Genomic DNA, 24,586 nt, shown 5'->3' on the forward strand with positions numbered 1-24,586 from the left:
TTTTGTTCGATTTCACGAGACTATGATACATCCTATTATCTTCTTCGATACCATTTGGATGGTGGGATATCAACCCATTATTCAAAGCTCAAATGGGCGCTATTCTCTAAATTGAAAGAACAGAGTTGTTGCCTTTCTCCGTTTGAACTCGATTAATAATTTATTGACTAGCTGTGGCTTTCCTCTCAGAGGATTTTTCTACCTCATTAATATAGGTGCTTTGAAATGATTACACCCAAAAGTTTTACTACTTGTTTCTTCTTGGTCAAGTATGATCTAAATTACCTCCGTTCTACTCTTATTTCAGTCTAGTTTGGAATATATATTTGTTATATGCGATAAAAATCATGGTCCTTACACCTATGCAAATTCGTTCAACTCATTAATAAATCTCGATTGATAGTTCTTGACACAGCCACCACTGCAAAACTGCCGTTTGAAAGGTACGTTTTTGTTCTTCAAGAAATTCCACCACTCAATCACTTCCGCGAATGGTTCCACCACATAGATGTCACACTCGCAACATGTTTCGTCATACTTACCTTTGGTAATCGCCTGGATGATCAAATTGTGGTATAACTTGGGGGTGTTCTTTTTCCAAGTCTTGGTCTCTTGATACGACACGTCATACTTTGCCACTTGGTTCAAACAGAAGCTTTTCAAAGATGGAACTAAAGTGCTTTGTTTCGCTTCTGGAGCAAGATATTTCATTTGCGACACATAAACTTTCTGTTTCTCTTGATTAAATGTTGAAGTTGATACTGCTATGGCGTCATCGGGTATTGGTAAATATGGGTTTGGACCGGCTCGAAAGGTTTGCAATTTGGGTAAATTCAAGATTTGGTAGGGTAAGAACTCTAATCTATTAGAAGCCAACGATAAATCCACCAAGTTGACAAGTCTACCGATTGAAGGTGGGATTTTCACAAGTTTATTCAGCCTCAATCCTAACACATTTAATTTGGTAAATTTGAATAGTGAAGGAGGCAACTCTCGTAATTTGTTTCCAGTTAAGTACAACTGGTATGAAACTGGTTCATCATAGTCGAAGATGACCAAGTTGTTCAAATCCTTGATTTCATCGGGAACATCATACAAATCCATGTTTTCCAAATTAATCGTGGTTCTTATTTCTTCGAAAGCCTCAATAATATAGTCCCTGGCCTTATTGAACGAAGAAATTTTGAGCTCCTCAAACCCTCGGTCCACATCAGACGAAGGAAGTCCATTAGCACTGGGGTTTTTGAATCTATTAAAGTGATCGATTCCAAAGTCAGCATCAGAACTAAAATGTTTTGATATACCTTTTTGCGGAGAATAAGTTTGAGAAAGGCTGGGCTGGCGATTTTCTGGCTTAAGAAAATCCACCTCACTGGGAAAATCGGAAAAATCTTCCCCTTGATTGAGATCTGGATGGGGATGGTTCAAAGGTTTGGGAGAGTCTGGAAGGCCATAAGCTTGACTAGGATCCGTGGTAAAATCAAATTCTGACATCAAACTTTCTTCCAATGGAGGACTGCTTGGGGGAAGCATGTTTCCATACTTTCCGTCATTAGTGTTGGAAAAGTTTTTCTCGTCATCATCCATTTGGTCTTCGTCAATGATGGTTGGATCGCTACCAAAATCCATATCTCTTCTTTTGACATCGTCTTTCTCATTGAAACTCTCGCCCATCTTACGCTTAAGTGTGGGTGTGAAATTCAACACTGGTCGTTTTCTGACTTGGGAGGTTCTGGTATGATACTGGCTGCTGGCATTTTGATCAATCGTTTTACGGTCTCGGGGGGAAGTATTCAAGGGCAAATTGTCTTCATAAGACAACCCCGAAAATGCAAAGGGAAGTAGTGGGTTCTGCTTCTCCATTGTGGGGGACCTTTCCTCCTCTGCAAACTCTCCTCAACTCCAATGGATAGATACTGGACGTAATGCATTTGTCAACACTTACGCGTCTCGCAAAAGGTCACGTGCTGAATAAATTACGAGATAACTGATACGCGAGAAGCAGCCAAAAAAACAAGCATCATCTAATAAGCAAAAAGACAAGAGCAGGTCGTACCCGGATTCGAACCGGGGTTGTTCGGATCAAAACCGAAAGTGATAACCACTACACTATACAACCGGAACTTCGAGCTAGAGAAGCTGCTTAAAATACATGTACTATAACTATTTTGCTTATGTAATCAGAATTCGATCATGAGATTTATTGGTGATACCGGCCCATCTCTAGTTAGAGAAGTAGGAGATATGAGACGCGCTTGAGCTTAGAATGTTATCTCCATCATATTAGAGAAAATATCAACCTATAATTCCCACTTGCAAAGTAAAATAGAGGAAGCTATTCAAATTGCCAGGGCCGTTTTCGAGTCGATAGCAAAACGTGGTGCCTCTCAACTACTAATTCTTTGCCCATGATAGCTTGGCAATCACTTGCACCACCACATGGCATTCCAATCTTGGCTTGAGTTACGAACATTCATAGATGGGAAATTTTTGTAGCATTATAAAGCTGTGCCGTGCCAGTCGGAGTGGGAGATTCATAATCCCTGTATGCCGAGAACTTCACCCATTGGAGCCTTCGTGTAGATTTGAGTGGTTAGCCGTCTGGATCAAAGGAGCAAAATATCTACACTCCACAGCAAGCGTTTGGCACACATACCCCAACTCTCGAATAATATCTCATGTTGCAGCTCGAGTCCTCGCATGTTCGAGAGTTCATAATCCGTGACGAGGTGTCAGGCTAAGAGAACTCACAACCAGTGTTTCACGGAAAGTTTTTGTCGATCTTGGACCATCCAAGGGCCCATACTCTCGGACATGTGAATTGCGCATACAGCCTAGCAGGTTGCTAGCAGGTATCCGAGTCGCTAGCCGACCGGCTAACCACCTCAGGACATAGCCCTAGACGTTATGCGAATGTGTTGGGTTGTAGGGGAATGCTTCGGTATTGTGGTGATAGATTGGATTTTAAGGTTTGTGGTTGCAGTTGCGTGAGGAATCATTTCGTCATCGCCCTATCTGGGGCCATTTGGATTGATTTCGGGGGTATGTGTCCAAGGAGAGGCTCACAGAAGCATATCGGTTCCCAAAAGGGTTCTGGAAACCACTGGTTGGGAAACGGCCAGTACTCGTAACCTAACAGGGGCGCTCATATGCACAAGTGTTTATCGTCGCGTGGGGGACCGTTGGCAGAAATTGACACCAGTGACGGGGGTTGGATTGATTGGGAAGGACATCGAAGTCAAGCAAGCCTTGCACCTGGTAGCTCGAGCAAGCAGACCATATTGGATGGCGTGCTCCAGAACCAAGAAGCTCCCCCGGCAACAAGGCGCACCGGACCATCCACGGTGCTCCGTCACAAACCCGGCTGCAGCCATATGCTGGGTGTGCCAGTCATGCGTGGGGGGCAATCATGACGGTAACACCAGACACGTCTCGCGTCAGGGGTTGGAAGACAAGCGGCCACGCTCGGGCCTATCTTCTATTGTGTGCCAGCACTGATCGTTGGCATTGTTGAGATCGATGAAAAGTTGACGACAAGGCGAAGGGCCGCCCCTAGTGTGAAAAACATAAACAACCCCGGCACTTACGTAACCATGGGACATGGTTGCAGCCTGGCATACGTAATGGCACATCGGACCATGCATGTGCTACATTGTTGGCTGTTTGTGGCGCGAAAATAGCGGTGCCCCTTGCATTGTTTGTATCAACAACTTGGCGCACCTACTGTGTGCCTGAATTTTGAAGCGGTTGGTAGCACCGCCCTTGCATGTACTCCCATCACCGGACAGATTGTGGACTGGGATTGTCCAACATATATAAAGACAGAGTCCCCGTCATTTTCCCTATCACTCGCAAGAGGCTCATCACAAATGTCTGGAATTTTATTAGACACTGCTGTCACTCCCAGTGGCACCTCCCTCGTTTCCCCTTCCTACACCCAACTCCACCTTGTCACCTCGTCGCCCTCCTCGTTGGATGTTGGCAATGAAGGCTTGCTCATCCAGAGCGACGGCGCCAGCACTCAGGTCGGTCTGTTCAGCGAGGCCTCCGACTTGCACACCTTGACGTTGCTCTCGTCCACTGTCAATGGCAGGCACGCCGCCAAATCGCAGGCGTCGGCCACTTCCTCGTCCCCAGCAAACTCCATACGGTCGACCAACGACGCCAGCGGATTCTCCAAGTTGACCATGGTGGTAGGCTCCGTGTTTGTTTGCACCTTCTTGGCTGCCTTGTAAGGACGCCGTTTACGATTAATGATGATATTACGAAAAGAACTCGCCCTGCGCGCTAATGACACCTGCTCCGTTTGAGAAGCAGATGCTGATATGGCTCCTGCGACCCGTCGGGAATGCCTGGTCCTACACTCAATCAGTTAACGCGCCGTGTTCGGCGGAAAACTTGATCCTGCGTGAATAGCGGCCCCAGCACATGCTCCCATCCGTGGACCCAAGATTCACTTATTTAATAACACCTCGACCTCAGAATAATAATCCATGTGTATCATGTACGGTTGTAGCCCCCACCGCGGTTGCGCACAAAGCGCACCGTGAATTGTGCACCTTGGGTGCGCCAACCAAATTCCCGACTCCTTGTCACCGTTCCCCGTTTGCAAACAATACCTGCAGCCAGCACCATTGTTGTGGTTGCGAAACAATAGACCACTGGGTATGCACCCCCCGGTGCCCGAGCTATTGTGCACGTGTGTGGCCTGGGAATGGTGTGCACCTATTTGCACTAAACGGTCGCTACCTCCTTATCGGGTCTGGCGTCCTGTCACAAATCCGAAAAACCTCACCATGCCAAAGCTGCAGAAGCTGTGCAGCTCACTGCGGATCGATGACCGGGACCACATATTGTTGAGATATTATCTGAGTATTATCTGAAGCGTAGTCGCGGTTTGGCGGCCAGATAATACTTTGGTGGGATCTGACTCCAGCATCTACAAATATTGTCCTTACGGCTAGCATTTTGAACTTAACAATGCGTGTATTTTATAGGTCATCGTAATTACCCCATTCGTATCGAAACTGGGAACAGTCTAAATTACTGATGGCGTCCAGGTATTTTCTTACAGCTCACATATTCCCGTTGCCCCTACAATTGGGGTACTTGGACAGCTGGGCTATCTATTGCAATTATCCCATTCGTATCCACAGTCTAATTTTATCCAGGCGCAACTACGCCGCATCGTGGTCCACTGGCCTGAATTCTTGCCAGTACTCGAACGCGGCCTTGTAGAAACGGACCCCCATTCCGATATCTTTGTAGCCAACGATGCTGCGGGCATTGTGCATGGCCAAGATAGGCAAGCCCACGTCAATGATCAATGCAGCACCGTTGATACCTCTACGGCTGGAGCTCATGATGGGCCCAATGGTTCCGCCCAGTCTGCCGTCATTTCTGATGTGGAATGTCTGGAGCTTAATTCCCGGCAATTTACCCACGATATTTTCAAGGAAAACCACAGACTCGGCGTCAGTCAACACATGCTGGCTAACGTCGATCTTGACGGTGGGACCGGTGTTGGGCAATGCCACATGGCCCTCGAGATATGCATCCTTGTAGTTGGGGTTCAACGCGTGGGTCACATCCGAAGACAACACGATGGTATGGGTCATGAGCTGAGCCAAGTATTCCTTGGACTTCGCTGGATATCTGCTGGCCACCACCAGGGCCAAGGTATCCCTCAAAAAGCCGCCTCCTGCGCCTGTACGGGTGTTGCTCCCTATCTCTTCGTTGTTGGTAAAATAGACCCCCACAAGTCCGTCGTAGTCCTCGATATTTTTATCGGTGTAGAACCTCTTGCTGAACTCAAGCAAAGCATACATGGCCCCAAACGAGCACAATCTGTCGTCGAGGTTGGAGGCATACACAAATTCGTGCGATAAGCCTCCCCTAGCTCCCTTCTGCACATTGACCAACTCCAACTCGAGATCGAGTATCTGTGAAACCGGAGTATTGGAAAGAGATGATACCAATCTGATCAAAGACAACGGATGCTGGGAGTACAAAGGTGAGGCCTGCTCCTCTTGTGTGGGCTTGAGATCGTTACTACCAAATCCAATGATAGGGACTGCTTGGGTCTGAGGGTTTGGAGTGAGGCTAATCCCGAAGTGCTCTGCGATCGATGGAATAATACCAATAGGCTTGGATCCCGTCGAGATCAATTTCCGCTGTACTTTTCCGTCGGGGCCCTTTACCAAAACGGCTCCCGCAAGTCCCAACTCTCTGTCAAGAATACTCTGGGGAAGCCCACCAGAGTAGGGGGCCACCCCTAATAATTCATACCCGTCCTTGGATGCTCTCAACAGGCCCCGGGGGTTCACTTTAAGAGTAACAGAATCAACATGGGTGCCCACGACGATACTTCCCTTCTCGGGGGCCCATTTGCCTCCCACAATGAACGCTACAACAGTCAAGTCATCCTTGATGGTGTAGTACAATCCAGGCTTGGAAAAGTCGTGGTGCTCCTTGTCTTTGTATCCCTTGAAGCCGTTGTTGTCCAAGACAGACCGGAAATGATCGACAAAGTGGTACGTTGTGGGTGAATTGTCCATGCAGTCAATATATTGGTCTGCATAGCCCTCGTAGTACCGCAGGAAGTCGTCCTGGGACTGGTTGGTGCCCTTTGTGCTTGTGCTAGTTCCCTGTGCTTGTGGCGATTGGGACACCGACATTTTGGGAATCTTGTACATGTACGAGCCATCAATGGGATTGAGGGTGGTGGCTCGACTCAAGTTCTCTTCCGATTCGTCTTCGGTTTCAGCGCCACTATCCAATTCGTCTTGTGGAACCCCCTTGGTTCCATCAAACTCATCCTCCGTCGATAACTCGTCCTCTTCAACCGGAACACCGTCAACTTCACACCACTCTTCATCGGTTGAGAGAATTCCTTCGCGGTCCAATACCTCAAGAGCTTCACGGATAAGCTTCTTATCCACAAATATCATGCTATTTCGTGTAGATAAGGATTCTCAACTCTGTTGAAATGGTTCTAATATGCGGATGTATACACAATGCTTGTACTTATGATACTGATACTCTTCCAAGATGACTTGCTGTGCCTCTCGTGCCTTTTCGACTCTTCAATGCTTGATATGGATCGTGTTCCGTTGCTTGTGGAAATAGTGGTATCACGTTTATTGTACGGCTCGCACTGCGTTATCGCCAGCCATTTTCTATCCACCCCAGCCACACAATTTTTTACACGCCTACGGTCCCTGTAGGAGATCTGATGGCTGTGAGCACTCACAAGAGCTGCCGTAGACTCCAGGCCCGCTAATGGTGGTGCTAGAAGACTGGAAACAGTTCTGCTAAATGTCACGTGAGATTTATCGCGTGACACATCTCACGTGGTGACGCGTTCAAGTATCGAAAACTTGCAATTGGTGTCTATCCCACACAGCATCATGAATGCTTCCACTATCACAGTCCACTGGCACAACGACAGTCAGCCAATATACGCTGTGGATTTCCAGCCAAGTCCGGATTCAGTGTCTCCCCGTTTGGTCACAGGTGGCGGAGACAATAATATCCGTGTGTGGAAGGTGCACTCTGATCAGAACGCGGAGGGTCCTCCATCAACATCCATAGAATATCTCTCCACAATGAGGAAGCATACACAAGCAGTCAACGTGGTGCGGTTTGACTCATCTGGTCAGTTCTTGGCAAGTGCAGGAGATGACGGTACTCTTATCATATGGAGACTAGCGAGAGGAATCATCAAGGACTTCGAGAGTGAAGAAGATGACGACGATATAAAAGAAAGCTGGGAGGTCGTGCTCCAGTTGCGTTCGTCAACTAGTGAGATCAATGATATAGGCTGGTCTCCCAATTCCAGGTACATTGTCACCGGCTCCATGGATAACACTATAAGAATCTACCAACTAGAGCTAGATAGCCAGACTCAGAAGCTCACCGGAAAACTCGTGGAATCGTTGAAGAATCACACCCATTATGTCCAAGGTGTATATTGGGATCCTCTCAATCAGTTCATTGCCACCCAATCGGCGGACCGATCAGTGATCATTTACAGCATCAAAGAAGAGAACAGTGAACTAAAGTTGAAACTTCATCACCGATTTATCAAACATGAAAATCAATTTATGTATCAGTCCGAAACATTGCAATCTTTCTTTAGGAGATTAGCCTTTTCTCCTGATGGTACCTTTTTGATAACCCCAGCTGGAATGTGGAATCAGACAAGAAACACATCGAGTCCTGGCACTCCCAACAAACAGCCAATGCATAAAAATGAAGAGGAGCCAGAAGAGCAAAAATCAGAGGGAACAATTGTGAACGCTTCTTTCGTTTACGCAAGATCGAGTCTTTCCACTACACCAATACTCAAGATAGCAGGGCTCAATAAGCCGGCTGTAGCAATAGCATTCAATCCAAAGAAATACATTCTCAATTCATCTGAGCAAGCAATCACTACGCTTCCTTACAAGATGATCTTTGCAATTGCAACGCAAGATTCCGTACTCGTGTATGGTACAGATAACTTTAAGCCCTTGGGGTTTGTGGGAAATTTGCACTACTCATCTATTACCGATTTGAAATGGGATTTGGATGGTCGCAGAATTATCATTAGTTCTACCGATGGATTTTGCTCAGTAATTCTATTCGATGAGGGAGTATTTGGTACAGAATACGAAGGCAGCTTGCACAATCCACAACCAATTGACACCGACACTCCCTCAATTGCCGAAGATAAGACTCCAGAAATAGGTTTGTCTTTCGATAAGATGCATGTTCACGATGAAACAAAGGAAGCAGAAAATATAGAGCCTAGTCAAGACTCCAAAACGCAACCCAAAGGAGCAACAATAGACCAATTCTACAAGCCCAAAGAGAAAAAAAGAATTACCCCAACTTTACTTAGTCAGTGAGACTTACAATTAATAGACTTTCTTCTTTAATGTGATGTATTATTATATGCTTAATGCAAAAGACCCTTTTGTTTTGTATAAACGTTCTAGTGAAAGTCACTAACCCAAGCGGGTGTCATAAATATTCGTTGCATCTCATTTGCCGCATTCCTGACATGCTTACAAGTCCAATTCATTCTTCAATTGAGACTCCAATCTCTTTCTTGCTGCGATAATCATTTCTTGCTTTCTTCTATGGAGACTGGTCTCGGATTCTTCGACCGGGTCATCCAACTTGGTGACATCAATATCATACTTTTCAAGAAGATTGATTTTATTAGATGGCGTCTTGGAACCAGTATTGACGCCAGTTGTGGTGGCAGTCTCTGGGGCTCTCTGTTCAGAAACTGGAGGGTGTGGCAAGTCTCCGTTCTCCATGTATGCTTCCACTGTCAATTCTACGGACCCGGTCCTGGTCAAGTCCATGATGATCTGTTCTCTGGTCAACTGTGGCCCGATTGTTTGAACTACCTCAATCATGCTGTCGGTGACTGGTCTGCGAACTCGGGTGTTGGAAGTTGTAGGCGCGTTATCTTCCGTAGCATTGGTCCTAGCACCAGTGGATGATGCCAGCTGTCCTTCTCTAGTTCTTTCTCTAACATTGAACTCGTTGGCTTCTGGAATAGGTGCTATCAACCATCTTAAGAATATGAATGCAACTGCCAAGGTAGCAATGAAGATTATGGTGGAAGAGTCCATTTTGTTAGATGGCCCTACGCGTTAATTGATCGATAGTGCAACTGGTCAGTAATTGGCAATCGGTGCATAGGACCTTTTTTCATATAGCGACATCGTTGACCCTGGCCAACCGACATTGACCCAACACGATTTGCGACATCATGGATTGCGAAAGGGCATGGATTAAATTATACAGAGAGGGAAATGAAGACATTATTGTAAAGGGAGGGTGTGGGTGCAGGGTACAAGGGTTCGGGGCACTCCCGTGGGCGCAGTAGAGCTCTCGCAGCACACTTTTATCAAGAAAACCACCACCTCCCGACGTGTGTGGGCACTCCAAGATGTGAAGGAATGCTATTTGAAGGTCAACTTGAAGTCGCTATCCTGGTGTCTCACCTTGTACAAAAAGCTTGTTATGATCTCGTTCTCTTTGCAAGGCAAGTTGAGAAAATGTGCCTTGATGTGATTGGAAGTCTCCTGCTTGGTGATACTTCCTCTTGCACGTCTAGACTTGCTTCTCTTTGACTGTGTCTTCTTGCCTATCTCGCTGTTCAAGATATCGCTATTTATGGTGGTGATGGGAGGTAAGCCCAACCCGTACTTTTGGTTGTACCTGGCCAACGTCTCGTCATCGTACTCCTCAAACTCCAAAGGATTCACTTTGGGCTTATCTTGGGGTCCATTGGAGTTTATATGCTTGGACAAGTACATCTGTTGTGCTTGCAATGCCGCTTGAGTCTTGGCCTTCTGGGATGACTTTGTTGAAGACGTTTGCGATATTCCCGAAGCCCCAACGCCCAAGCTACCGTAGTGCTTGTACGATTCTGACTCTGAGGCTGACTCTCTGTGGTTACGAGGTGGCATGGTAAATATACGCTGTGGTGATTTGCGTAGAAGTGATGATGGCGTCTGGAGTCAGCCAGGACAAATTCATTGCACTGGTGTGATTCAAATCTGATCACGTGAATGTGCTATTTTGGTTCGAGCTCCGGGAGATAGCGGGGTTGCCGCGTAAGTCGTAAACGTATTAATGGAGCCACATCTGTTTTGGCTTCAAACTTGGAGATTTTATCCATAAAGATTAGTCCCAGAATATACTGGGGTATTGTTTCATTGGAATTAGGAGGAACAACTGAGGCTTCTACAGTAATATTGAAGTATTACAAGAATTGAGTAGAAGAATCAAAAGCTTACAGATTGAACAAGAATTGATTTCAGAACTTTAATTGAACCTGTGTGTTGATAACTCTTATACTTATTGATTAGTTTAGACATTAAGATCACCAACCCATTTTTTTAAAAAAATTGAGAAAAGTCGACACATTGAATAATTTTACTTTCCCAATTAACATAAGGTCATTCTAAGAGAACATCAAATTGTGACAAAGTAAATACTTCCATGGGCCTTCATAGTTAACCATGCTGATTAAACTGTGCACTTTAAGGAGGATTCGTAACATGCCCGTATGTATTAAATTTATAGAAATCGCTAAGATTACTAATCCATTACCAATCACCGTAGTATATTGTCGATAATTATTGAAGTCTCGTAATCATCAGCAAGCTTAGATTTTCGCTTTGGCTTATTTTCATATACATTTAAGTAAATAGAACAATTCTCTTTGAATAAAGGAGTACATTCATATTACTGCCAACAGTCAATGATTATTATTAATATAAAAAACGAAAAATACCGACAACTGCAGGACTCGAACCTGCGCGGGCATAGCCCAAAAGATTTCAAGTCTTTCTCCTTAACCGCTCGGACAAGTTGCCTAATTCAGCAAAAAGATAGCAGATGTTGTTTCCGCTTCTATTTAACCTTCAATTAGTAATAAATCCTTCAATTATTAGTCATCAAAATAAAACAAGTTGATCGAGATTCTATGGTAGGGCTATGAACGAAACGACAAGCCAAAAAGGGTACCGAAAAGAACAATAGTTAAAAAGAACAGAAGTGTCTCGTCAAGAACGGATAGTTGTTCCTACTTTGTCTCTTACTCCTTTTTCAGTTTCTCAACATAATCTCTACCACCGCAGATTGAAACTCCAAGAACACAATTAATGTTACCATATCCTATCTTGACTCCTTGATAGTTTTCTTGATTGTAATAGCGGCCGATAAGAATTGACATCTTAATAAACAATTTATTAGTTTACCTAGCCCCCTAACGATGGACTAGCTCTTCATATATACCCTATTGATTGTGAGCCTGTGCACAATCATTGCTCAACCTCATGTGCTACTTATCGCGTATGGTGCAAACCTTATCGACTAGACTATGATACTAATCCCCTAACTAGAGCCACTTTGAAGTACGGCACTGTCAATATGTGGCGTATTCCCGAAAGATATTTTCTGAGTAAGGCTTAGAGCGGTGAGGATGTTTCTTTGACATATCAATTGGGATGCATTACACTACAGATAGATACCCCTGTTATGTAGTTTATCTGCAATTTTTCTTTGGGTCTTGCCCCGCAACTCTAGGTACATTTGTTCTACGATGATATCCAACAGGAGTGTGTCGAACTTTTAGTTAGCTGTAAGTATCTCTCAACAAAGTGCTGTTTACTAGTCTGCCGCTACCGTCCCTTATGCTCCTCCTTCTGCGAAAGTCTTATGGTCGAACACTTCCTATCATGGTTCTCATGCATTTCTATTTCCTTTTACGGAAAAGAAGAAAGTTCACGCATTGGTTTATTTAATAAGGGGATAGACGCTTAGGAGAAGCAACGAACAGTACATTTGACTGTGGTCTATATCAAAATAAGGGAAGGTAAAGATGAAGCCGCGGATTGTGAAGTCTATAAGAGAACAGCAAAGTACAGAGCTAGAATAGCGAGGGAGTATCACAGAAGTACGATTGTTCTCCAACAAGGACTTTTCATAGAGATCTGGAAACAGAAAGATACTCCCAACAGAGAATTTACTGACAAGTTAACTAACTTATAGGTAATGTAAGAGTTATTTATCAATTAAGATTAGGATGCAAGCAAAATTTTTACAAGCTATAGTAAGGAAAAATGATCTTAGTTAATGATCACTAACACAGCTTCATCTACATATCCTAAGTTCAACTTACATTAGGTATAAGAGAGAAAGTAAGGCATCATTACGTAATGCTTAAGTAATAAAGAATTCGGAACCAAATTAATCAATTTTTACAAATTCATTCCCATTCTGGAGCATAAACATTCAGCTCCTTCATTAATACATAGTGTAAGCTCCATAGTAGGATTTCTATCAAGTAGAGGTGACAATGACATTGATATATGTGGAAAATACATAGTGGTGGAAAGAATTACAAAATGTGGAATACTTCCTATAGTGAAGAGGCTTGTACCACTTCAGAAAGTTATTTAATATCTGACCATTAGATAGTTGAAGCTCAGTGCCTCCAAGTATTAATGATGATGGTTCCAGTAAATGTCATATTCACGTGAAATATTGCACGTGATCGCAAAATTTTCTAGAACCTTATGGAACGGTACGGAGCCCAAATGATTCAGATAGTTATCATATATTCAAGGATCCGAAGCCATAGTTGTCTTTAGCAGCATTTCCCTAGAAACTGATAGCACAGATACGAATGAGAATTTGTACATCAATTCCTTATACTGTTAGGCGCTCGATAGCCTTCCCTAGAACAAGTGCAACCAAATCAAGATGGTTCACCAACGTTAGATCGTTCCATGCTTCCGTATCGCCAAAGATAAGCTTCGATCCATACCAGACCTTAGGTGTGGACAAAGGAGCCGATCAAAAGGATATCAAGAAGGCTTATTATCAATTAGTGAAAAAGTTCCATCCGGATGTGAACAAGGAGAAAGATGCAGAGAAGAAGTTCCACAAGATCCAAGAGTCGTACGAGCTTTTGAGTGACAAAGAGAAGAGAGCCCAATACGATCAATTTGGGTCGTCTGCATTCGACGCCAATGGAAACGCTAATCCATTTGCAGGTGGTGGAAACCCATTTGGAGGAGCAGGAGGGGGAAATCCATTTGGAGGGGCAGGAGGCGGCCAAGGGTTTGGATTCAACTTCGAAGACTTGTTCACTGAGGCTTTTGGTGGAGGGGGCCGTGGTGGAGGCCGTGGCCGTGGTTCTTTTGTCACAGAGCACGTTGGGGACAACATCGAGGTGCTCAAGTCCATCACATTCAAAGAAGCAATTTTCGGCAAAAAGGTGTCGATCAACTACAAGGCAGTGGACAAGTGCAACACATGCAAAGGCAGTGGATTGAAGACGGGAAAGAAGAGAAAGACCTGTGGCACCTGTCACGGAACCGGCCAAAGCACCCATGTCTTGGGTGGGTTCCACATGGCGTCGACTTGTACCAGCTGTGGCGGTTCCGGAGTCACCATTGACAAGGCCGACCAGTGTAACACATGTCATGGCCACGGGGTGGAAGAAGTGCCCAAGACCACCAGCGTGGACTTGCCTTGCGGAATTGAGGATGGTACCCGTTTGAGGGTTCCTGGTGCGGGAGACTCCCCCTTTGTTGCTCAGGACGAATACAACCGTGTGCGTAACGGTGACTTGATAATAAGAGTTAACGTGGCCAAGGATCCGGTATTCCTGCGTTCCGGCAACAACATTGTGGTCAAGCAAGACATCTTGATGACGACAGCAGCATTGGGAGGCGAGATTGTGGTGCCTACCATCGATGGGCAGAACATCAAGTTGAAACTCCGTTCTGGAGTCCAGAACGGCCGCAAGATGACCATTCCTGACAAGGGAGTTCCTATCGGCAGAAACTTGAACAACAGAGGCGACCTCGAGGTGGTGCTCAACGTCAAGACGCTTGTGCCCGAGACTCCAATACAAACAGCGTTGTTGGAAGCGTTGGCAGATGCCTACAATGATAAGAACGCCAAACGGACCGATGCGCACTGGAAGTTGGATGTGGATGGCGAAAAGGTGGAGACCTTCCAGGAGGACGAGCATCCTACCAAGACCCGGATCGGCAAGTTCTTGGGTAAGTTCTTCAACATGGGCGACAAGAAGGACTCCAAGAACAACAAGGACTAGTGCGGCACACCTGCTGTAGATCCTCAATGATAAAGACTAACACCCCAAGTACCTGTATATAACCCTACAAATGTACATAGCAGCACGATACCAGCGATCGACGTAATGCATCGGCAGCAATTGCCGAACAATCAAGCCGGCGACCCGAGCCTGGGCCTTGGCGTCCACATTTTGCCTTCTAACGGCCACTGCATGTCAAATCGCGTTCCTTGCGTTGATGGCCGCTGCTCTTAAAAATACACGCGAGCCCCTGCCATGGCACCGCGTTTGTTGTGCCCGCGTAGTGCGCAGACGTCATGTGACGAGAGTGGTGCCATCACCATCGTGGGAATTGAAGAGCCATCACCATCAGCTAATCAGCCAGCCAGCCAACCGGCGGACACCCCAACCACACTACCAACTGTAGCCAGTCATCCCAATTATATCCCATACCCCATCCTCTCCTCGTACCCTCCATTACGAGCACCTCACCGAAGAATGTGCGTGCATATCTGGTCCTCGCCAGCCCCGCGATGAAATTCTCAAGTCGTGTTTGACCTCGTTTATCTATTGTTGTGCCATCCGGTTGTAGTATTATATACACGAGTTTACCAGGGCCTTGTTTTTTCCTTCCATACCGATTCTGGATCTGGCTATCTTTCGCTTTCACCCTAGTCCACTTCCTGTCCCATCTGTGTGGTTGTTCCAGACACTTTCCTACCAGTACCCACTTTCGTTCCTCCAACTTCATTGGCCAATGGTCTAACACCCACCACATCCATTCGTTATGCTGCTGTCCAACAAAGAGCTCCCGACACTTCCGTCACACCACAACGTGCAAGATGTACCCTTGGCGTCCAAAACCCCCAAGATGTCTACTTCGGAATCGCCGGCACCCGCGCTGACCATCGCCTCCCATCCGCCGGGTCCCTACTCGAAGGCGCAAGCCAAACACTCCAAGTCAGCGCTGAACCTCGCTGCATCAGCAGCTTCGCATACCCACACTCCCAGCCCCTTGCAGAACCAAATTCCGGTGTCGAGGTCGTCGTCCGTCACCAGCACCAGCTCGTCAAGCTCAAATGCAACGTCGAAGACCTCCACAGCACAGTACCTTGTCCAGGTAGATAAGACGCCCCAGAACCTCACTCCTTCGCAGAGATTGATGTTGAGAAAGTCCCAGTTGAATAACAGCATTGCTCGCTTTAAATCGAGCGAACAAGTCGCCGAGCCTTCTGCCACTGTCGATGCTGCCGCCACCCCCAAGATGTCTACTATCGATAGCGAGGATGAAGAAATTGACGACCATGAATGCGTGTTCAACGTTCCTGTGTCGCAATCGCTTGTTTCCTTAAGCCAAAGGGAAAAGTTCACCTTTGGCAACCAAGATAGAAAGTACTCCTTCACCAACACAGACTCGACCAGGTCCTCGTCCATTCTAAGCCACGGTAGCCTGGTGGACACGGACTCCACCTTCACTAGTTATGACGATACCTCGTTTACTGGTGGTAAGTTCAACTTGAACATAGATGAACTTAGATTGTCTAAAGATGCACATGACCTTTCTCTTATGTTCAATCAGGATGAGTTCATCCAGGACTATGAAGAAAGTAGACAGCGCAAGAAGTTGTTGAACACTTTCACGAAGGTGAATAGTTCCAGTCCTTCATTATCTGCCCCTCAAGAACGCGGTCTTTACCTCACAAATGACGCGAGAGCAGTTTCATCACCGGTGCTACCTCACTCAATGACTTTGAAATCAAGATCGGCTTCCACCCAGACTTTACCCCTGATGGCTATTGCCACCAACAAGCAGAGGTCCGTATCACAACCTTCATTACCATTGGCCCCTCCACCAATTTCATCTCCACAGTCGTCCAGCTTTTCGAAATATTATTCTTTCACTAGACCTACCTGGTTGCCACCCAAGTCTTCTCACGACAAAAAGAAGCATCAAAAGGAATCGGAAGACATCATATACCAGGCTCTAATCAAAGAATCTAAGGAACAAAGCAAAAAAATGTACTATTTGGAAAGAATAAAAAAGCTCAAGATTAAAGATAGCAAAATCTGGTACCTGTTACTTGATACCGATAATCACAAGGAGTTTATTAACAAGGTAGAAAAGGTCGATCATGCATGGTGGAGAGGCATCACCCCCGAATTGAGAGGCCAAATTTGGTGGAAACATTACGGAGGTACAAACAAATTTAATGTTACCTTATGTAACTACTTTTTCGACAAGATAGACAAGACTGTTTTGCCTGAAATCAAATCCTTGGAAAGCTTATTGTTGGAGAATAAGAAATTGAAATTTTCCCTTGACCAGTACAAGAAAACGAATTACAAAGAACAAACATCTCCCTCAATTTATAAAAACTTTATCGACGCTCAGTCCAAATTAAATGGGAAGATTTCAAGCTTGTTGAACATGTCTATTGAGAAAGAATTAAAAGTCTCCACGGTTAAAGTGCTTTATGACACGATAACCAATGACTTGTTGGATGTGTACCCTGATTTGAACTTCTTTCAAAACTACGAGGTTATCCAAAATTTGACTAGGATAGTTATGTGCTTGGTGTTTTATCTTTATGAGTCAGCCCCTGCATATCAAGATGAAAGCTTACAAAAGTTTTACTTTCCAGGAATTAATCATTTGGCAGCAATGTTCTACTTTAGTTACAAGAATGTTGAAAAGACTTTCGTAAGCATGTGTCAATTTTATGATCATCAAATCCAAAGTTTATTGTTGAACTACAGATTATTGTCGAACGATAAAAATGAAAAGAACATGGAAAGAGGACTAGTTGTCAATTCCTTGTATGATGTCTTTATCGAGAAGTTTGAAACTACCTTTTTCAAAAAATTAAACCTGCTTTTCACACACTTCAAAGTTATAGGGATTACCAGCTTTGACTATTTACCCCTGTTAATGCTTGGTCTCTTTTCACAGTTATTGAACTTTCAAGTTTGCAATCACTTGATGGATACGTACATCTTTGAAAAGCACGATTATCTCATAAGGTTAGTTTTGGGATTTTTCAAAACGATTCAGTACAAGTTGTTTGGTAGTAAAGCGGAAGTATTGGCCCTATTGGGAGTAAAGAGTACATCCGCTGATGGTCGTATCCACACACATACTTATCTTAATGTTGGTAATGAGTACGAGTTTATGGAAACTATAAAAGATTTTGAGCTTTGATACAGGTTATTTCAGTATTTTTTTTCTTTCATTAGATTTGGATTTTCGGTTTCCAAACATGTATATTACATTAATTATTACGGAGTTCTATAGTTTGCATTTCACATATTACAATTAAATATGACATACTTAACCATGCCTCGTTGATGTAGAATAAATTATTCAAATATATGTTACAAATGGCAAATTATTACTTTGCACCATTAATGGATTGCAAGAGCTCTTCTCCATCAGCTGGAGTTTTAACCTTGATTACAAATGTTTCAAGTTTCTTGTCTTCTGGCTTAATGGTAGGGAATCTCACCATCGAACCATTTCCAATGGTGCTGTAGGTAAAATCTTTCGAAACAGCGGCATTCAATAATATTCTTAACCCACCATCTGCTCTAATCAAAACTCTAGATTTTTGGGTTTGGGTATTCTTCAAAAGTTTTAAGTCACCCAACCCTTTGTTGACATATGGCAGTTCTTTATTCTCGGGGTCAAAAAGCATCAATTTAGCTTTCTTGGTGTAGAGCACTTCTTCACCTTCCTCACCGGTATTAGGGGTGTCAATCTTTTCTGATGCTAATTGTGCAACCGGCTTGAAGTCTCCACCAGTTTCTTCTTCTGGAACTTTTTCATCTTCAACTTCATCTTTCTTACCAGCTGAGCCATTACTTCCAAATACGCCCCCACCATTGGTGGAGCCACCAAACAAGCCGCCGTTGTTGGAACTGCCGAATAAGCCACCGTTTGCAGGTTTCACTAACCCAGAAGAGGTATTGCCAGATCCAAATGCGAATGGTTTAGAGGAATCACCCGAAGTACCAAACACAAAAGGCTTTGGTGCTTCGTCTTTCTTTTCAGTAGGAGTTATTGAGAAGAGATTTGTGGTATCCTTCTTTTCAGTAGATGCAAAGGAGAATGGTTTAGGAGCTTCATCCTTCTTTTCACTAGACCCAAGAGGGAGCAGGTTCAGGGTGGGAAATGAGAACAAACCGGCAGTTGCAGGTTTATCATTAGAGCTGTTGGTGCTGGTGAAATTAAAAAGCGGCTTTGAAGTGTCACTCGATGCAGTTGAAGATTCATTGGTTACACTGGGCTTGAAATTGAATAAAGGTTTGTCTTGGACCTTTTCTGCCTTATTTTCAGGCTTACTTCCAAATAATAATGGAGTTGGAGATGCAGAAGAACCCAAATTAGTTGATAAGGGTTTGGCCGACTCTTCCTTTTCGCTGATGGAAGTTGAACTGGGCTGAAAGTTGAAAGCTTGCTTCTGCGGCACCTCTGGCTCTTTGGTAGCATCAGCTTTAGATCCCAAGCTGAATGCAGATTTAGGGGCCGAGCTACCCCAAGAAAAGCTAGGCTGTGGTTGGTCTAACTTGGAAGTGGTGGAAGCTCCAAACAAAGCAGCAGGCTTAGCTTCAGCTTGGCTCTGTTGTGGGATACTAGCCTTACTAGTAGTGGGTTCTAACTTGAACACGTTGTCTTTGATTTGTTTATCAAAGGTGAAGGTAGGGCCCTTAATCTCGATCTCAGATTCAGAGTCAGAATCAGAATCAACTTTCTTGGCTGGTTTTGGACCGAATGAGAAAGGAGAGTTTTTGACAGTAGGTTTAGAAGCAAGAGTAAACTGAGGCCCTTGGATCTTGATGTCTTCGTCCAGGTCTGAGTCAGAATCGGAACTGGAGTCTTGCTTAGGTGCTGAAGTAGAGGCATTACCGAAGGAAATTGCAGGTTTTGTAACCTCTGCAGTAGCAGGCTTAGTTTCTGTGCTGGTTGGGACTTTAGGTGCGAAATTGAACATGTTATTTGATGGCACAGGGTTTGAATTAAGGGTTGAGGATGCTGATGGGTTGCTTGTCGAGGCTATGGATCCCTTTTGGATTTGCTCGTAATATTCAATGTATTTTTTTGCAGCAGCAGTGAAATCCAGCACAGTGTTTGGAACATTGGCCTTGTTCAAGGTTTCGATGAACTTTTCATTCAAAGCTCTAAGCTTGTTATTCTTGTCATCATCTTTGTTAGGGGTAGGTGCTGAAACATTGTTTTGAATTGGCTTGAAGGAAGACTCAGCGGACTTGTTGAAAGCAAAGCTACTACCCCTGGATTGAACGCCTTTAAAGGGATTTCCTGCCCCGGCACCACCATGGCCTCTTGGCTTAAGGATCTTTCTCTTTGCCATCACATCGGACAGAGCCTTGAAAACCTGCGGCTCATCACTGTCTTCTTGATCCCCGGGAAAATCACTGGTGATTTGTTTGTCTGCTACTCTCTTAGACATACTGGATGGCTTACCGAGATCTACATAACATCATCTGGTGAATGTTTTGCTAAGATGGAATGCGAAGTCACGTGTAGGGCTTGGGCCCTTTTAAACGTGATCACATAAAATATAGCGTGATGATAAAACGTCACTGATAATCACGTGATAATATGGTGTCTTCTCTCTAATGAAATCGATAGTGCGGCGCAACTTAAATTTCCACATCAAGACAACATATTGAGAATATCGTCACGTGATTTGTATGGGTACTGCAGACAGACACTCCTCCAACAAAATTTTCCTCCTCTACCCTACCGTGGAAAATTTTTAAAAGTGCTAGTACAGTTTTTTGAAAGAATTCTTTTTAGTTAGCATCTAAGGAAAAGTATGTGATATCGAAATACAGGTGGAGTGATTAGAACAGACGTTGATGATAGAATAAAGAAGACAGTTGTAAAGGGATAGAAGAATAAGCATCCATTACTCTGGTAGCATTTCCATTTTTATCGACGTGCTACTGGCAAGGAGTCAATCATCAGTTCAGAACCAGTCAACATAATTGTCTCATCAAGATTGAACCTACAAAGTGCTCATTACTGAAATGTTTTGCAGGGAATACAGTAAGAGCTTCCCCCCTTGAAGAATCATCTCATATGTCAGGTCTCCTCACTACACCAAAACAAACGTAACAATTACTAACAGTACTCTAGAATGGCTCCAAAGGTTCAACAAACTAAAGCTGCTAAGGCCGCTGCCGCTTTGGCCGGTGGTAAGAAGGGTAAGAAGAAGTGGAACAAGGGTAAGGTTAAGGACAAGGCCCAACACGCTATCACCCTCGACCAAGAAAAATACGACAGAATCTTGAAGGACGTCCCAGGTTACAAGTTCGTCTCTGTTTCCGTCTTAGTTGACAGATTGAAGATCGGTGGTTCCCTTGCTAGAGTTGCTTTGAGACAATTGGAAGAAGATGGTATCATCACCCCAATCTTGAAACACTCCAAGCAGTCTATCTACACCCGTGCTTAAATTAAAGATTCTTAATATTACCTATAATAAGACTGCCTTCTAATGTTTTATTTATATAGTATAAAATGGGAAAACCTCGTATCATGTTAGTTTTATTTGGTCTATGTTTATGAATTTTTAAATGTATCATCATCTGTTCGAATGTGCTGTTGTAGCTACATGTGGGTTTGTAAGACTAAACCAAGCCTTGTTGCCTAAGCTAGGCTCGTGCTTCACAATTTTCCCAAAACAAAATCTCAAAAATTCTGGTAAATCCAAATTGTTTGATCGCAGTGGGAGGTTTCCCAAGTTATTCAATCAGTAGATACACTGCCATGGAAAGAACCCTTTTGAGTCGGAGATTGGCATTATCTACATGTCTTATACGAAGAACCGTTCCTCCATTCCTTCGGTTACCCAACCCGTGTCAAGCGGCGCATTCATATGTTCCAAGCCGATCATTCTTGAACTTACCTTTTGGAAACAACGACGTTCAAACTCACAAAGTCTCCAAGGTTGTACAGGGAAACCAAAAGCAAATCTACGATGTGGTTTCCAACGTAGCATTGTATAAGGAGTTTGTGCCCTTCGTTGAAGAGTCATACGTAGAGAAGAAAAATGGAGATACTGCTATTGCTGGGTTGAGGGTGGGCTGGAAACAGTACGATGAGAAGTTCGAATGTAAAATGACCTATAAGCCTTACGAATCGGTTATTGCTGAAAGTCTTACCTTGTCCTTGTTTACGGAATTGCATACTCAATGGACTTTCAAGCCCAGAAAGACCCTCCATGGAGAAAGTTGTAATGTTGAGTTGGAACTCAAATACAGATTCAAGAACCCGCTCTACAATGCAATGAGTTCCATGTTCTCAGATCAGGTCACTTCTATCATGATCAAGGCATTTGAAACCAGGTTGAAGAAACTTTCCTACCAAAGCAAACTCAAGAATCATTCGTCTTAGAATGGAGAACGAGTTTCAATTCTTTCATTAACAAGATTGCATACCTTGGCTAAATGCTGACAGATTCCACGAAAATACAACTGTATATAGAAGTTATTTAACTCATAATATATAATGCAAATCCGAGTTATTTTGATCGGTGTAAAAGGAACCTTAGATGAAAGAAACGGCCCACCAGGATCTACTTAACGAACTAAATGAAGAAAAGACTAATCATACATCTTTTGGTATTAAACCATGGCTTCCCACAATAAATTCTTTGAGGAAGTGGTTTGGGACTCTGGTTAATGCTGAGTCTGGCAAGTTTAACCCGTTAACATCTTTGACAGAAAAGTTGCGCTTTCTGAACGTACCACGTGAGTTGGGACCGGGAGCAGCAGCAAGAGAATTCAAACTTACCAAACTAGCAGAACTGTTCGAATTGTTGAAAAACGCCGAGAAGGCAGACTGCGGTGTATAGACCGGTTGGTTACTGTTCGAATATTTGAATCTCAAGTATGCAAAATTCAAAGGAGACAAGGTAGTAGGGCGGCACAAGGACTTGTTAACCCAATTATCGTCCATAGTTAATGGCTTAATGCATCTCAAACAATTTCTGTAGAACTTTCGCTTGCTTTGAACTTTGTGATCAATGGGCTCCCACTTGTGATCGAGTGACATGACATGCTTTTTTCCAGTGTCTATGAGCTCCATATCCTCGTTTTCATCCAACACAACCTCCACTTCATCCTCATCCTCGTCATCTGAATGGTGAAGATCACTTAAATTCTCAATGTCATCTTCTTCGTAATCGTTGTTACGAGGAGTCGAGTTTCCTGCAGTTGCACTTGAACTCCCCACATGGGAGTTATTACGGGAAGAGGTCTGTCTGGATCTATTCACATTCTCTCTGTCCATCAATGAACGTCTTGCAACAAGCTCTATCGCTTCCTCATCATCATAGTATTCACTCTCATCTTCATCATCCATATAATCGTAGTTCAAGGTGTCATAACTGCGTTCCCTATTGCTTTCATCAAATGTATTATACTGATGAGCACTCAAATTCAACCTTCCTAATTCCGAGGTTGGGAATCTCGCTGTCATTGATGAGCTGAAACTGAAGCTTTGGCTCCTATCTTTAACATTTTGCTTGGAGCTACTTCCATCAATACTTCCATGTCTTGATGAACCGAGCTTTGATTTCAATTTTGATAATTTCCCCTTCAATCTTGAGGTTGGCTCCGAGTTTGATCTCAGGCGATTGTTTCCTTCAACAGTTCCTTTCATGCTTCTGGACAATAATGTTGGACTGACTCCGTTTAAAGAAGTCGATCTGCGTCTTCTTCTCCTCCTAGGGACAGTTCTGAAACGAGGCAATTCTCTGTCATTCAAATCAAGGGATACATCTTTGCCAATTCCAATGGCAGTATTCCAGTCAATTAAATCTTTGGTTGATTGAAAGTTTATGAGAAGCTGCTCACTCTCAATTCTCATTCTCAAAACGTTGGGTCTCTTCTTGTAATCGATAGCCAATCCAATCCTGGAGCGCTGCAAGGAATAGGAGCGAATAAGTTTCTTGAAGCTTGCTTTTCTTGATTTGGAGCTTGAGTCTGAGTCTTCATCAAGGATCGAAACATCACTCAACAAATTAAGCCTCGAGCAGTACTTGTAAAATTGCAAATCGGTATCTGAAGTCAAATAGGAGTTAACATGACGCAACTCCCTTTCTTCGAACTCGTTATGGGTGCGTTCTTCTGACTGAGAGATTGGTTTGAACAGTAACAAGTGGTTTTCCAAGGCACTGGGAATGTAGTAAAAGTTGAGTTGGGTAGAGTTGAGCTCCATAATGACATTCTTCCACGACCTGGCTGGAGCCGGCTCGTAAGGGGTAAGCCACTCCAACTTTCTAGCGACCACGCCGATCTTGTAGATGGAAGGGGAGTACGATGGAACAGCTTCGTGCGGACCACTCTCGTTCATCAGGATCGGGAAACGAGGGCAGCCTCCTGGCGGTAAAGTGTCGTACAACGGAGGAGCCACCGGGTGGGGTTCGATAAGCTGAAGAAAGTCGTCCTGGCTGGTGTCGTTGAAGGTGCTCGAGGGAGTCGGCTGCTGGATGAGGGTGTTTGTAGAGTATGTATGCTTTGGAGAGGCATCGTGATCGTCCAAGGAGGTTGGAGTAGGGGGTGTTGCCGAGCGGGTCAGCTTGGCGGTGGGGCTGTTTGCCCTGGATGATGGAGGCGAGCTGTTGGAGGACCGCACGCTGGAAGAGTAGGACGAGGACGAGTCTGGCGACGTGCTGGACGTGGTCTGCTTGGTGGGGGTCCCGGTGCTGCCCGCAGCGCTTTCGGGACTGGCCAACATCTCCAACGAGGGTGCTGAGTTAAGAGACACCTTGTAGGACTGGGCGGGATACGCTTGGTGGATCACGCCTGTGGGTTGGTGGATCTTGAACATCCTGGTGGTTTTTGGGTGGATGGTGCTGGGAGCGATAAGAAAACCAGAGGTGATGAAATTATGTAAGTGAAGCACGGATGATCGGCGGTACGATCTGAGAAGTGGTGACTGCGGTG

At 44.4% G+C, this 24,586-nt stretch overlaps 13 protein-coding genes and 2 non-coding genes across 15 annotated transcripts; 7 read left to right on the top strand and 8 right to left on the bottom strand.

Annotated features, from left to right (window-relative positions):
• Positions 1–311: 311 nt before the first annotated feature.
• Positions 312–1,901, bottom strand: CANTADRAFT_25886 (uncharacterized protein). Its single transcript, XM_020207568.1, has one exon. The coding sequence runs from the start codon at positions 1,861–1,863 to the stop codon at positions 361–363; it is 1,503 nt and encodes a 500-aa protein (XP_020065332.1). The 5' UTR covers positions 1,864–1,901; the 3' UTR covers positions 312–360.
• Positions 1,902–2,047: 146 nt separating this feature from the next.
• Positions 2,048–2,119, bottom strand: CANTADRAFT_t115. The gene has a single exon. It is a non-coding gene; the product is annotated as a tRNA-Gln (tRNA).
• A 1,522-nt stretch (positions 2,120–3,641) lies between these two features.
• On the top strand, positions 3,642–4,332 carry CANTADRAFT_229671 (uncharacterized protein). The gene has a single exon (XM_020206896.1). It carries the CDS (start codon positions 3,870–3,872, stop codon positions 4,233–4,235), a length of 366 nt encoding a protein of 121 aa, XP_020065333.1. The 5' UTR covers positions 3,642–3,869; the 3' UTR covers positions 4,236–4,332.
• Positions 4,333–5,019, top strand: CANTADRAFT_229682 (uncharacterized protein). Its single transcript, XM_020206897.1, has one exon. The coding sequence runs from the start codon at positions 4,429–4,431 to the stop codon at positions 4,858–4,860; it is 432 nt and encodes a 143-aa protein (XP_020065334.1). The 5' UTR covers positions 4,333–4,428; the 3' UTR covers positions 4,861–5,019.
• Positions 5,020–5,177: 158 nt separating this feature from the next.
• LAP4 (Lap4p) lies at positions 5,178–6,677 on the bottom strand (the record flags this gene model as incomplete). Its single annotated transcript, XM_020209660.1, has 1 exon — positions 5,178–6,677. One exon carries the CDS (start codon positions 6,675–6,677, stop codon positions 5,178–5,180), a length of 1,500 nt encoding a protein of 499 aa, XP_020065335.1.
• A 732-nt stretch (positions 6,678–7,409) lies between these two features.
• On the top strand, positions 7,410–8,891 carry CAC2 (Cac2p; the record flags this gene model as incomplete). The annotated part of the gene is made up of 2 exons (XM_020209627.1): positions 7,410–8,217; positions 8,284–8,891. The coding sequence occupies 2 exons, from the start codon at positions 7,410–7,412 to the stop codon at positions 8,889–8,891; spliced, it is 1,416 nt and encodes a 471-aa protein (XP_020065336.1).
• Positions 8,892–9,050: 159 nt separating this feature from the next.
• Positions 9,051–9,629, bottom strand: CANTADRAFT_50712 (uncharacterized protein; the record flags this gene model as incomplete). The annotated part of the gene is made up of 1 exon (XM_020209859.1): positions 9,051–9,629. One exon carries the CDS (start codon positions 9,627–9,629, stop codon positions 9,051–9,053), a length of 579 nt encoding a protein of 192 aa, XP_020065337.1.
• Positions 9,630–9,962: 333 nt separating this feature from the next.
• Positions 9,963–10,542, bottom strand: CANTADRAFT_89790 (uncharacterized protein; the record flags this gene model as incomplete). The annotated part of the gene is made up of 2 exons (XM_020211608.1): positions 9,963–10,452; positions 10,484–10,542. The coding sequence occupies 2 exons, from the start codon at positions 10,540–10,542 to the stop codon at positions 9,963–9,965; spliced, it is 549 nt and encodes a 182-aa protein (XP_020065338.1).
• A 760-nt stretch (positions 10,543–11,302) lies between these two features.
• Positions 11,303–11,384, bottom strand: CANTADRAFT_t114. The gene has a single exon. It is a non-coding gene; the product is annotated as a tRNA-Ser (tRNA).
• A 1,907-nt stretch (positions 11,385–13,291) lies between these two features.
• Positions 13,292–14,611, top strand: MDJ1 (Mdj1p; the record flags this gene model as incomplete). Its single annotated transcript, XM_020208287.1, has 1 exon — positions 13,292–14,611. A coding segment is annotated over one exon (1,320 nt), but the record flags the coding sequence as incomplete, so codon positions are not given.
• An 877-nt stretch (positions 14,612–15,488) lies between these two features.
• On the top strand, positions 15,489–17,816 carry CANTADRAFT_48609 (uncharacterized protein; the record flags this gene model as incomplete). The annotated part of the gene is made up of 2 exons (XM_020209608.1): positions 15,489–16,436; positions 16,488–17,816. The coding sequence occupies 2 exons, from the start codon at positions 15,489–15,491 to the stop codon at positions 17,814–17,816; spliced, it is 2,277 nt and encodes a 758-aa protein (XP_020065340.1).
• A 75-nt stretch (positions 17,817–17,891) lies between these two features.
• CANTADRAFT_25892 (nucleoporin) lies at positions 17,892–20,101 on the bottom strand. The gene has a single exon (XM_020207569.1). It carries the CDS (start codon positions 20,080–20,082, stop codon positions 18,007–18,009), a length of 2,076 nt encoding a protein of 691 aa, XP_020065341.1. The 5' UTR covers positions 20,083–20,101; the 3' UTR covers positions 17,892–18,006.
• A 674-nt stretch (positions 20,102–20,775) lies between these two features.
• RPS25B (40S ribosomal protein eS25) lies at positions 20,776–21,090 on the top strand (the record flags this gene model as incomplete). Its single annotated transcript, XM_020209603.1, has 1 exon — positions 20,776–21,090. The coding sequence occupies one exon, from the start codon at positions 20,776–20,778 to the stop codon at positions 21,088–21,090; it is 315 nt and encodes a 104-aa protein (XP_020065342.1).
• A 355-nt stretch (positions 21,091–21,445) lies between these two features.
• CANTADRAFT_89795 (ubiquinone-binding protein) lies at positions 21,446–22,031 on the top strand (the record flags this gene model as incomplete). The annotated part of the gene is made up of 2 exons (XM_020211609.1): positions 21,446–21,495; positions 21,524–22,031. The coding sequence occupies 2 exons, from the start codon at positions 21,446–21,448 to the stop codon at positions 22,029–22,031; spliced, it is 558 nt and encodes a 185-aa protein (XP_020065343.1).
• A 213-nt stretch (positions 22,032–22,244) lies between these two features.
• Positions 22,245–24,470, bottom strand: CANTADRAFT_5883 (uncharacterized protein; the record flags this gene model as incomplete). The annotated part of the gene is made up of 1 exon (XM_020210784.1): positions 22,245–24,470. One exon carries the CDS (start codon positions 24,468–24,470, stop codon positions 22,245–22,247), a length of 2,226 nt encoding a protein of 741 aa, XP_020065344.1.
• Positions 24,471–24,586: the final 116 nt, after the last annotated feature.

This window comes from Suhomyces tanzawaensis, assembly GCF_001661415.1.
Source record: "Suhomyces tanzawaensis NRRL Y-17324 unplaced genomic scaffold CANTAscaffold_3, whole genome shotgun sequence".
In the NCBI taxonomy this organism is placed as follows: domain Eukaryota; kingdom Fungi; phylum Ascomycota; class Pichiomycetes; order Serinales; family Debaryomycetaceae; genus Suhomyces; species Suhomyces tanzawaensis.